The sequence below is a fragment of the Salvelinus alpinus genome, chromosome 10 (genome assembly GCF_045679555.1).
Source record: "Salvelinus alpinus chromosome 10, SLU_Salpinus.1, whole genome shotgun sequence".
NCBI lineage: Eukaryota > Metazoa > Chordata > Actinopteri > Salmoniformes > Salmonidae > Salvelinus > Salvelinus alpinus.
Window position 1 is genome coordinate 81,943,532 of NC_092095.1, and position 13,481 is coordinate 81,957,012.

At 50.3% G+C, this 13,481-nt stretch overlaps 1 protein-coding gene across 2 annotated transcripts in view; it reads right to left on the minus strand.

The window, feature by feature from the left end:
• Positions 1–557: 557 nt before the first annotated feature.
• LOC139532870 (C5a anaphylatoxin chemotactic receptor 1) overlaps positions 558–13,481 on the minus strand; it is a 37,925-nt gene continuing 25,001 nt past the window's right edge. For both annotated transcript variants that reach the window (XM_071331010.1, XM_071331008.1), the window contains exons 2-3: positions 11,631–11,824; positions 558–5,644 (exon numbers count right to left, since the gene is read on the minus strand). In XM_071331010.1, the coding sequence (XP_071187111.1) occupies positions 4,682–5,644; positions 11,631–11,777 (1,110 nt within the window). In that variant the 5' untranslated portion in view covers positions 11,778–11,824 and the 3' untranslated portion in view covers positions 558–4,681. The remainder of the gene's footprint in view (positions 5,645–11,630; positions 11,825–13,481) is intronic.

Below are 13,481 nucleotides of genomic sequence, written 5' to 3' on the forward strand. Positions count from 1 at the left end.
CTGGGGGTCCTTCGGGTTCCTAAGCCAGGTATGCTGACATCTTACTGCACTGAAATATCTCTCAAGATCTCTGTTTATACACACAGGATGTGGCAGACGCTGCATATATATATTTTTTTTTTCAGAAGTAATGTTTAGCAAGGACTACTTCCTCTGGCTTGAGAGGAATATTCCATGTTTGTCTTGTGTGGGCCTCCCCTCTCTATGTTCTCTCTCTGTTTTGCAATACACCATGTTTGTTTTGTGTGGGCCTCCCCTCTCTATGTTCTCGCTCTGCTCTGCTTTCCTGTATCTCCTATAGTACAGAAAACAGCAGAAATAAAGAGTATTCTGAACAGACACACACACACAATATGAACTAAATCATGTCTAAATCTGGGATAATTTCTGTTCCTTAATGATATTAGCAGTTCCCTCCCATCTTAAACCTGATTTAACATTCAACAGTCTTACTGTTCACTACCTCAATAACCGGTGTTCTGTCGCTTTAGCAACAAAATGCGTGCAACCAAAACAGATCAGGTTGGCTTAGATTGTTAATTAACGTGTAAACTATATTTCGTCTCCGATGTTTATTGAGAAAACAAATACATTTGCACAATGACCGCTTGTTGTTTCAAATACATCATTACAGTTGTTGGTGAGCTAGTTATCACATTTAAAAAAAAAAAAACATATTTGCATTGACATTAAATCAGTCAAAACACGACATGGTATCAATAACATGATGAAACATGCTGAAATGAGCCACGTATGATTCCCCACATGACAGTGTCACTCTTGCTGGCAGTCTGGCCATCCAGAATCACGACAGCCTGAAGAGCGCACATCGGTTTCCGTCACGTTGACAACCAACCCACCTATGTAGCTAGATGCTAAATCATTGTAAACACAAACAATCTATTCACTTACTCCTGTAAATACAACAACCGTGTTTGTGTTTGCTGAGCTGCGTCTTCACTTCCGTATGTCCATCTTCTATAAATTGGGGGGGGGGGGAAGTTATCCAGCTTTGTTTTTTCAACAGATAGCTAGCTAATTGAGCTGACGTTACCAAAAGTAGCTAACGTCATGTTAGCCTTAAGTTAGCTAGCTATCTTTATCAGTAATGTATAGCATATTTGGACAGTACCTGATTAAACAGTAATCGGTTAGTTGTACTTTTTGTCGGGTGGTGAACAGAGCCTCAGCAGTTGGATTGGATTCGAGTGGTCTAAGGCACTGATGTCAGTGTAAGAGGTGTCACTACAGTCCTTGGCTCGATTCCAGGCTGTATCACATCCCTGGCCGTGATTGGGAGTCCTATAGGGCGGCGCACAATTGGCCCAGCGTCGTTCGGGTTTGGCTGTCATAGGAACAAATTCTTATTTATTACAAACTGACATATCTAGTCAAATAAAGGTTAAATAAATAAGTAATCAATAACTGTACTGTCAAAACCCTGCTCATAAAATGTGCTAGGTTGTTAAAGCAGCACTGATTGGGTAGTCCCTCACGTTAGTTCGTTTAACGTTATCTGTCAGGGCAGCTTTTGAATCAACATGTTGAATTGTAAGTTACTCGAATCTAGTTTACTGAGAGGTCAATAACTATGAATAACATCATCATTGTGGGCTAACATAATGCGCTACATTAATAACACGCTGACAAAGTTGACCTCGCTCTTGTTCTCTTGTTTTAATCGGCCACAGAACAATGAGATATTTCAGTGGGTTTTTAAATGTGAAGCATCTGCTTGGCGTTTCCATGGTACTGAGAGGAAGCCCACTGGCGGACAGCGGGAGAAGATGGAACGAGATGGATTTTGGCCGACATTTTCAATAAAGTTTTATGTTCCCAAAACTAGAATATGTTATGAACAGAGTGGACTAAAGGTTTGGAGACTTTAACCTTTGCAAAAAGTTTTTATTTATTTAAATCGCGTTGTTTAGGAGTTGTAAAGGCGAATTGAGTTATTGCACATGCGCACTTCATAGAGGAGGCGTTGCCTAACAGAAATATGCAGATGAGGTTAGAACGCGCCAATAGGATCTCGCTAGGTCGTGCTTGGTTCTGCCCAACGTGGCTCATCTGTTCCCAGCGGAAACGACAGGCTGGGGTCTATCTTGGTTTAGTTATACACATATTTGTTTGCGCTCGCTACCTCACAGTGGCGGTTCTAGACCATTTCAACTGGGGGGGGCCAAGCTGGGGCCAGTTGTACTGTTAGAGGGGCCAGTTACATTAGATGTTATTGTTGTCATATCGTTTTCTTCACTGCATTGCAGGCATTAGCAGGCAAAAGACCATGTTCATAATCATCATCGTTGCCACTGTCTAATAACGGATGTAAAAAAAAGAAGAAAAAAAGAACGATAGTAGAAATGTGTTATGTAAAAATGGTTTCATACTCCACATTTAGGGGGGGGGGGGGCACAAGGGGGTCCAAAATTGTTGTCACGGGGGCACTGGCCCCCCCAGAACTGCTAGTGCTCCCTCAGAGAATGAACAGTCGCCCTCCGGCACAGGAATATACTTTTTTGGGGGCGAATAAAAAATGACTGAGAAACCACTGTGACTCGGGCCTCCTAAAGTGCCACCGTACACAGAAATGGTGGTTTTAGGCAGCACTGAAAGGGCAGGGCGGGCCAGGGCTCGTGATTGGAGAGAAATGGTGGTTTTAGGCAGCACTGAAAGGGCAGGGCGGGCCAGGGCTCGTGATTGGAGAGAAATGGTGGTTTTAGGCAGCACTGAAAGGGCAGGGCGGGCCAGGGCTCGTGATTGGAGAGAAATGGTGGTTTTAGGCAGCACTGAAAAGGCAGGGCGGGCCAGGGCTCGTGATTGGAGAGTTCATTGCAGTGTAGCCTAGCTTGTTTTACACCAAGACTCGAGGCTAAATCCCCGAAAACCCAGGTCTGGTGACGTCAATGGGCTGAAGCAAGCCTGTCACCCAGCCTAAGATAATGCCTGTAGTCCTAATAATGGGGCTGAAGCAAGCCTGCCACCAAAAATCTAATTTTATTTGTCACATACACATGGTTAGCAGATGTTAATGCGAGTGTAGCGAAATGCTTGTGCTTCTAGTTCCCGACAATGCAGTAATAACCAACAAGTAATCTAACCTAACAATTCCACAACTACTACCTTATACACACAAGTGTAAAGGGATAAAGAATATGTACATAAAAATATATGAATGAGTGATGGTACAGAACGGCATGGCAAGATGCAGTAGATGGTATCGAGTACAGTATATACATATGAGATGAGTAATGTAGGGTATGTAAACATAAAGAAGTGGCATTGTTTAAAGTGGCTAGCCTAAGATAATGCAATATAGTCCTAATAATGTAGTCCAGACAGGGCTGAAGCAAGCCTGCCACCCAGCCTAAGATAATGCAATATAGTCCTAATAATGTAGTCCAGACAGGGCTGAAGCAAGCCTGCCACCCAGCCTAAGATAATGCAATATAGTCCTAATAATGTAGTCCAGACAGGGCTGAAGCAAGCCTGCCACCCAGCCTAAGATAATGCAATATAGTCCTAATAAAGTAGTCCAGACAGGGCTGAAGCAAGCCTGCCACCCAGCCTAAGATAATGCCTAAAGTTATAATATATACATGTATTCCAGACAGGGCTGAAGCAAGCCTGTCACCCAGCCTAAGATAATGCATGTAGTCCAGACAGGGCTGAAGCAAGCCTGCCACCCAGCCTAAGATAATGCAATATAGTCCTAATAATGTAGTCCATGTATTCCAGACAGGGCTGAAGCAAGCTGTAACGTCTGAGTTCATGTTGGCCAGCAGTCACAGTGGATCTCTACAGTCTGCTAGTAAAACTGCAGTAATCCACAGTATGTCACAGTGGATCTCTACAGTCTGCTAGAAAACTGCAGTAATCCACAGTATGTCACAGTGGATCTCTACAGTCTGCTAGTAAAACTGCAGTAATCCACAATATGTCACAGTGGATCTCTACAGTCTGCTAGTAAAACTGCAGTAATCCACAGTATGTCACAGTGGATCTCTACAGTCTGCTAGTAAAACTGCAGTAATCCACAATATGTCACAGTGGATCTCTACAGTCTGCTAGTAAAACTGCAGTAATCCACAATATGTCACAGTGGATCTCTACAGTCTGCTAGTAAAACTGCAGTAATCCACAGTATGTCACAGTGGATCTCTACAGTCTGCTAGTAAAACTGCAGTAATCCACAGTATGTCACAGTGGATCTCTACAGTCTGCTAGTAAAACTGCAGTAATCCACAGTATGTCACAGTGGATCTCTACAGTCTGCTAGTAAAACTGCAGTAATCCACAGTATGTCACAGTGGATCTCTACAGTCTGCTAGTAAAACTGCAGTAATCCACAGTATGTCACAGTGGATCTCAACAGTCTGCTAGTAAAACTGCAGTAATACACAGTATGTCACAGTGGATCTCTACAGTCTGCTAGTAAAACTGCAGTAATCCACAGTATGTCACAGTGGATCTCTACAGTCTGCTAGTAAAACTGCAGTAATCCACAATATGTCACAGTGGATCTCTACAGTCTGCTAGTAAAACTGCAGTAATCCACAGTATGTCACAGTGGATCTCTACAGTCTGCTAGTAAAACTGCAAGGTCCCTAACAGGGCTTTTTAGGGCACTAGATCTGTGAATCTCCCATATGTACGGTCTCTAACAGGGCTTTTTAGGGCACTAGATCTGTGAATCGTCCCTCCTTAGGGTCCGTCTACTCTTGGAGTCAGACAAGTCATCATTGAAGACTCTCTCGATGGTGGAGGGGAGCGAGGCGCGGACGGTGCGCCCCAGGCCTCGCGCAGCGAACACGTAGAGGACAGGGTTCAGGGAGCTCTTCAGGTACACCAGGAACAGAGAGATATATGCCCCCGTGAACGACGCCCGGTACAGCCCCGCCCGGTCGGCCCGCCCTGCAGCCAGCGCCCGCAGGAAGCGGCAGGTAAAGTAGGGCACCCAGCAGGAGAGGAAGAGGAGCATGGTGAGGAAGAGGACCCGGTACAGCCTGGCCATCTGTCTCGCAGTCGCCGAAGAGGAGGTTGGAGAGGTCGGTCCGGCGCCCCCTGCCTGCCTGGCGCTCCACAGCACGGCTACGTTGCTCACCAGGAACACTGTTAACGGCAGGATGAACCCAGCGACCGTCTCTGTCACAAACAGCCCCTTGCTGTACCCTAGGCTCTCCAGACACTGGGTAGTACCGTTGATCTCCAGCAGGTCGGCAGTGTGGAGGTAGGGGGCAGCCAGGGCAGCAGCCAAACCCCACAGGACACCACACACCAGAGGAACCGCCCAGCGAGGACGCTTCAGACTGGACCAGACCGGCCTGAGGAGACACAGACATCTCTCCACAGCCACGGCACACAGCAGGAAGGCCGCAGCGTATAGCCCCAGGCCTCTCAGGAATACCACCAGGCGGCAGACCAGTTTCCCCATGGGCCAGCTACAGCCGTGGGCCAGGTACGCCAGCATCAGGGGGGTGCGGAGGAGGAGAACCAGGTCAGCAAACGCCAGGTTCACTACGTAGACACGGAAGCTGCTGGCGCCACGCGTCTCCCCTTTGCCCAAGCTGCCACGCCTCGTCAGGCGGCCACGCCCACGCCAGGCCAACGCGTACACCACTAGGCTGTTCAAGGACACGCCCACCTGGGGACAGATAAGAGGAAGTGATGTCATAAACCAGCAGACACTGCAGGAACCTCAAGAACTGGAGCTATGCCAAGTAGGAATTGTCTTGTTCCATTCCAGCACTAACCCCCCTGATTCAACATGGCAGGGTCTTGTTCCAGCCCAACACTAACCACCTGATTCAACATGGCAGGGTCTTGTTCGAGCCCAACACTAACCCCCCTGATTCAACATGGCAGGGTCTTGTTCCAGCCCAACACTAACCCCCCTGATTCAACATGGCAGGGTCTTGTTCCAGCCCAGCACTAACCCCCCTGATTCAACATGGCAGGGTCTTGTTCCAGCCCAGCACTAACCCCCCTGATTCAACATGGCAGGGTCTTGTTCCAGCCCAGCACTAACCCCCCTGATTCAACATGGCAGGGTCTTGTTCCAGCCCAACACTAACCCCCCTGATTCAACATGGCAGGGTCTTGTTCCAGCCCAACACTAACCCCCCTGATTCAACATGGCAGGGTCTTGTTCCAGCCCAGCACTAACCCCCCTGATTCAACATGGCAGGGTCTTGTTCCAGCCCAGCACTAACCCCCCTGATTCAACATGGCAGGGTCTTGTTCCAGCCCAGCACTAACCACCTGATTCAACATGGCAGGGTCTTGTTCCAGCCCAGCACTAACCCCCCTGATTCAACATGGCAGGGTCTTGTTCCAGCCCAGCACTAACCCCCCTGATTCAACATGGCAGGGTCTTGTTCCAGCCCAACACTAACCCCCCTGATTCAACATGGCAGGGTCTTGTTCCAGCCCAGCACTAACCCCCCTGATTCAACATGGCAGGGTCTTGCTCCAGCCCAGCACTAACCCCCCTGATTCAACATGGCAGGGTCTTGTTCCAGCCCAGCACTAACCCCCCTGATTCAACATGGCAGGGTCTTGTTCCAGCCCAACACTAACCCCCCTGATTCAACATGGCAGGGTCTTGTTCCAGCCCAGCACTAACCCACCTGATTCAACATAGCAGGGTCTTGTTCAAGCCCAACACTAACCCCCCTGATTCAACATGGCAGGGTCTTGTTCCAGCCCAGCACTAACCACCTGATTCAACATGGCAGGGTCTTGTTCCAGCCCAGCACTAACCACCTGATTCAACATGGCAGGGTCTTGTTCCAGCCCAACACTAACCCCCCTGATTCAACATGGCAGGGTCTTGTTCCAGCCCAGCACTAACCACCTGATTCAACATGGCAGGGTCTTGTTCCAGCCCAGCACTAACACACCTGATTCAACATGGCAGGGTCTTGTTCCAGCCCAGCACTAACCCCCCTGATTCAACATGGCAGGGTCTTGTTCCAGCCCAGCACTAACACACCTGATTCAACATGGCATGGTCTTGTTCCAGCCCAGCACTAACACCCTTGATTCAACATGGCAGGGTCTTGTTCCAGCCCAGCACTAACCCCCCTGATTCAACATGGCAGGGTCTTGTTCCAGCCCAACACTAACCCCCCTGATTCAACATGGCAGGGTCTTGTTCCAGCCCAACACTAACACATCTGATTCAACATGGCAGGGTCTTGTTCCAGCCCAACACTAACCCCCCTGATTCAACATGGCAGGGTCTTGTTCCAGCCCAGCACTAACCCCCCTGATTCAACATGGCAGGGTCTTGTTCCAGCCCAACACTAACACACCTGATTCAACATGGCAGGGTCTTGTTCCAGCCCAGCACTAACCACCTGATTCAACATGGCAGGGTCTTGTTCCAGCCCAGCACTAACCCCCCTGATTCAACATGGCAGGGTCTTGTTCCAGCCCAGCACTAACACACCTGATCCAACATGGCAGGGTCTTGTTCCAGCCCAGCACTAACCCCCCTGATTCAACATGGCAGGGTCTTGTTCCAGCCCAGCACTAACACATCTGATTCAACAGGGCAGGGTCTTGTTCCAGCCCAGCACTAACCCCCCTGATTCAACATGGCAGGGTCTTGTTCCAGCCCAACACTAACACACCTGATTCAACATGGCAGGGTCTTGTTCCAGCCCAACACTAACACACCTGATTCAACATGGCAGGGTCTTGTTCCAGCCCAGCACTAACACATCTGATTCAACAGGGCAGGGTCTTGTTCCAGCCCAGCACTAACCCCCCTGATTCAACATGGCAGGGTCTTGTTCCAGCCCAACACTAACACACCTGATTCAACATGGCAGGGTCTTGTTCCAGCCCAGCACTAACACATCTGATTCAACATGGCAGGGTCTTGTTCCAGCCCAGCACTAACCCCCCTGATTCAACATGGCAGGGTCTTGTTCCAGCCCAACACTAACACACCTGATTCAACATGGCAGGGTCTTGTTCCAGCCCAGCACTAACACATCTGATTCAACATGGCAGGGTCTTGTTCCAGCCCAACACTAACACACCTGATTCAACATGGCAGGGTCTTGTTCCAGCCCAGCACTAACACACCTGATTCAACATGGCAGGGTCTTGTTCCAGCCCAGCACTAACCACCTGATTCAACATGGCATGGTCTTGTTCCAGCCCAGCACTAACCACCTGATTCAACATGGCATGGTCTTGTTCCAGCCCAACACTAACCCCCCTGATTCAACATGGCAGGGTCTTGTTCCAGCCCAGCACTAACACACCTGATTCAACATGGCAGGGTCTTGTTCCAGCCCAACACTAACACACCTGATTCAACATGGCATGGTCTTGTTCCAGCCCAACACTAACACACCTGATTCAACATGGCAGGGTCTTGTTCCAGCCCAACACTAAACCACCTGATTCAACATGGCAGGGTCTTGTTCCAGCCCAGCACTAACACACCTGATTCAACATGGCAGGGTCTTGTTCCAGCCCAGCACTAACCCCCCTGATTCAACATGGCAGGGTCTTGTTCCAGCCCAGCACTAACCCCCCTGATTCAACATGGCAGGGTCTTGTTCCAGCCCAACACTAACACACCTGATTCAACATGGCAGGGTCTTGTTCCAGCCCAGCACTAACCCCCCTGATTCAACATGGCAGGGTCTTGTTCCAGCCCAGCACTAACCACCTGATTCAACATGGCAGGGTCTTGTTCCAGCCCAGCACTAACACACCTGATTCAACATGGCATGGTCTTGTTCCAGCCCAGCACTAACACCCTTGATTCAACATGGCAGGGTCTTGTTCCAGCCCAGCACTAACCCCCCTGATTCAACATGGCAGGGTCTTGTTCCAGCCCAACACTAACCCCCCTGATTCAACATGGCAGGGTCTTGTTCCAGCCCAACACTAACACATCTGATTCAACATGGCAGGGTCTTGTTCCAGCCCAACACTAACCCCCCTGATTCAACATGGCAGGGTCTTGTTCCAGCCCAGCACTAACCCCCCTGATTCAACATGGCAGGGTCTTGTTCCAGCCCAACACTAACACACCTGATTCAACATGGCAGGGTCTTGTTCCAGCCCAGCACTAACCACCTGATTCAACATGGCAGGGTCTTGTTCCAGCCCAGCACTAACCCCCCTGATTCAACATGGCAGGGTCTTGTTCCAGCCCAACACTAACACACCTGATTCAACATGGCAGGGTCTTGTTCCAGCCCAGCACTAACCCCCCTGATTCAACATGGCAGGGTCTTGTTCCAGCCCAGCACTAACACATCTGATTCAACAGGGCAGGGTCTTGTTCCAGCCCAGCACTAACCCCCCTGATTCAACATGGCAGGGTCTTGTTCCAGCCCAACACTAACACACCTGATTCAACATGGCAGGGTCTTGTTCCAGCCCAACACTAACACACCTGATTCAACATGGCAGGGTCTTGTTCCAGCCCAGCACTAACACATCTGATTCAACAGGGCAGGGTCTTGTTCCAGCCCAGCACTAACCCCCCTGATTCAACATGGCAGGGTCTTGTTCCAGCCCAACACTAACACACCTGATTCAACATGGCAGGGTCTTGTTCCAGCCCAGCACTAACACATCTGATTCAACATGGCAGGGTCTTGTTCCAGCCCAGCACTAACCCCCCTGATTCAACATGGCAGGGTCTTGTTCCAGCCCAACACTAACACACCTGATTCAACATGGCAGGGTCTTGTTCCAGCCCAGCACTAACACATCTGATTCAACATGGCAGGGTCTTGTTCCAGCCCAACACTAACACACCTGATTCAACATGGCAGGGTCTTGTTCCAGCCCAGCACTAACACACCTGATTCAACATGGCAGGGTCTTGTTCCAGCCCAGCACTAACCACCTGATTCAACATGGCATGGTCTTGTTCCAGCCCAGCACTAACCACCTGATTCAACATGGCATGGTCTTGTTCCAGCCCAACACTAACCCCCCTGATTCAACATGGCAGGGTCTTGTTCCAGCCCAGCACTAACACACCTGATTCAACATGGCAGGGTCTTGTTCCAGCCCAACACTAACACACCTGATTCAACATGGCATGGTCTTGTTCCAGCCCAACACTAACACACCTGATTCAACATGGCAGGGTCTTGTTCCAGCCCAACACTAAACCACCTGATTCAACATGGCAGGGTCTTGTTCCAGCCCAGCACTAACACACCTGATTCAACATGGCAGGGTCTTGTTCCAGCCCAGCACTAACCCCCCTGATTCAACATGGCAGGGTCTTGTTCCAGCCCAGCACTAACCCCCCTGATTCAACATGGCAGGGTCTTGTTCCAGCCCAACACTAACACACCTGATTCAACATGGCAGGGTCTTGTTCCAGCCCAGCACTAACCCCCCTGATTCAACATGGCAGGGTCTTGTTCCAGCCCAGCACTAACCACCTGATTCAACATGGCAGGGTCTTGTTCCAGCCCAACACTATCCCCCCTGATTCAACATGGCAGGGTCTTGTTCCAGCCCAACACTAACCCCCCTGATTCAACATGGCAGGGTCTTGTTCCAGCCCAACACTAACCCCCCTTATTCAACATGGCAGGGTCTTGTTCCAGCCCAGCACTAACCCCCCTGATTCAACATGGCAGGGTCTTGTTCCAGCCCAACACTAACCACCTGATTCAACATGGCAGGGTCTTGTTCCAGCCCAGCACTAACCTCCCTGATTCAACATGGCAGGGTCTTGTTCCAGCCCAACACTAACCCCCCTGATTCAACATGGCAGGGTCTTGTTCCAGCCCAGCACTAACCACCTGATTCAACATGGCAGGGTCTTGTTCCAGCCCAGCACTAACACACTTGATTCAACATGGCAGGGTCTTGTTCCAGCCCAGCACTAACACACCTGATTCAACATGGCAGGGTCTTGTTCCAGCCCAACACTAACACACCTGATTCAACATGGCAGGGTCTTGTTCCAGCCCAGCACTAACCCCCCTGATTCAACATGGCAGGGTCTTGTTCCAGCCCAGCACTAACCACCTGATTCAACATGGCAGGGTCTTGTTCCAGCCCAACACTATCCCCCCTGATTCAACATGGCAGGGTCTTGTTCCAGCCCAACACTAACCCCCCTGATTCAACATGGCAGGGTCTTGTTCCAGCCCAACACTAACCCCCCTGATTCAACATGGCAGGGTCTTGTTCCAGCCCAGCACTAACCCCCCTGATTCAACATGGCAGGGTCTTGTTCCAGCCCAACACTAACCACCTGATTCAACATGGCAGGGTCTTGTTCCAGCCCAGCACTAACCTCCCTGATTCAACATGGCAGGGTCTTGTTCCAGCCCAACACTAACCCCCCTGATTCAACATGGCAGGGTCTTGTTCCAGCCCAGCACTAACCACCTGATTCAACATGGCAGGGTCTTGTTCCAGCCCAGCACTAACACACCTGATTCAACATGGCAGGGTCTTGTTCCAGCCAAACACTAACCCCTCTGATTCAACATGGCATGGTCTTGATTGAAGCCGATTGAATCAAGTGCGCTGGAACGAAAACCTGCACAGCAGTACCTGGATTGATGTAGAATTAACTAGAATTATCTGAACTAGAATTATTCTCTAGACTAGAGACTCACCAGGAAGATGAGTATGGTGATTACCATCTGAGTGATGCGGCCTGTCTCTGCCTGCCAGGTATTAGTACAGCCCAGTCCTTTACTGGGTCCTGCTGGGCTGGGAGAGGGCTGCGTCAGGAACCACTGGCTGGTGTTCACAAGGTTCATAGTGGCTCAGATAGGAAGATATAGACCTGGAGCTGCAGTGAGGAGACCTGTGGAGACAGACAGTATGGAGATATATGTTAGTGTGGAGACATCCAGCTAGACCACAGTGAGGAGACCTGTGGAGACATCCAGCTAGACCACAGTGAGGAGACCTGTGGAGACAGACTAGCTAGACTACAGTGAGGAGACCTATGGAGACAGACTAGCTAGACTACAGTGAGGAGACCTATGGAGACAGACTAGCTAGACTACAGTGAGGAGACCTATGGAGACAGACTAACTAGACCACACTGAGGAGACCTGTGGAGACAGACTAGCTAGACCACACTGAGGAGACCTATGGAGACAGACTAGCTAGACCACAGTGAGGAGACCTGTGGAGACAGACTAACTAGACCACAGTGAGGAGACCTGTGGAGACAGACTAGCTAGACCACACTGAGGAGACCTGTGGAGACAGACTAGCTAGACCACAGTGAGGAGACCTGTGGAGACATCCAGCTAGACCACAGTGAGGAGACCTATGGAGACAGACTAGCTAGACCACAGTGAGGAGACCTGTGGAGACAGACTAGCTAGACTACAGTGAGGAGACCTGTGGAGACAGACTAGCTAGACTACAGTGAGGAGACCTGTGGAGACAGACTAGCTAGACCACAGTGAGGAGACCTGTGGAGACAGACTAACTAGACCACAGTGAGGAGACCTGTGGAGACATCCAGCTAGACCACAGTGAGGAGACCTATGGAGACAGACTAGCTAGACCACACTGAGGAGACCTGTGGAGACAGACTAGCTAGACCACACTGAGGAGACCTGTGGAGACATCCAGCTAGACCACACTGAGGAGACCTGTGGAGACAGACTAGCTAGACCACAGTGAGGAGACCTGTGGAGACAGACTAGCTAGACCACAGTGAGGAGACCTGTGGAGACAGACTAGCTAGACCACAGTGAGGAGACCTGTGGAGACAGACTAGCTAGACCACAGTGAGGAGACCTGTGGAGACAGACTAGCTAGACCACACTGAGGAGACCTGTGGAGACAGACTAGCTAGACCACACTGAGGAGACCTGTGGAGACAGACTAGCTAGACCACAGTGAGGAGACCTGTGGAGACATCCAGCTAGACCACAGTGAGGAGACCTGTGGAGACAGACTAGCTAGACCACACTGAGGAGACCTGTGGAGACATCCAGCTAGACCACACTGAGGAGACCTGTGGAGACAGACTAGCTAGACCACACTGAGGAGACCTGTGGAGACAGACTAGCTAGACTACAGTGAGGAGACCTGTGGAGACAGACTAGCTAGACCACAGTGAGGAGACCTATGGAGACATCCAGCTAGACCACACTGAGGAGACCTGTGGAGACAGACTAGCTAGACCACAGTGAGGAGACCTATGGAGACATCCAGCTAGACCACACTGAGGAGACCTGTGGAGACATCCAGCTACACCACAGTGAGGAGACCTATGGAGACAGACTAGCTAGACCACAGTGAGGAGACCTGTGGAGACAGACTAGCTAGACCACAGTGAGGAGACCTGTGGAGACAGACTAGCTAGACCACAGTGAGGAGACCTGTGGAGACAGACTAGCTAGACCACAGTGAGGAGACCTGTGGAGACAGACTAGCTAGACCACAGTGAGGAGACCTGTGGAGACAGACTAGCTAGACCACAGTGAGGAGACCTGTGG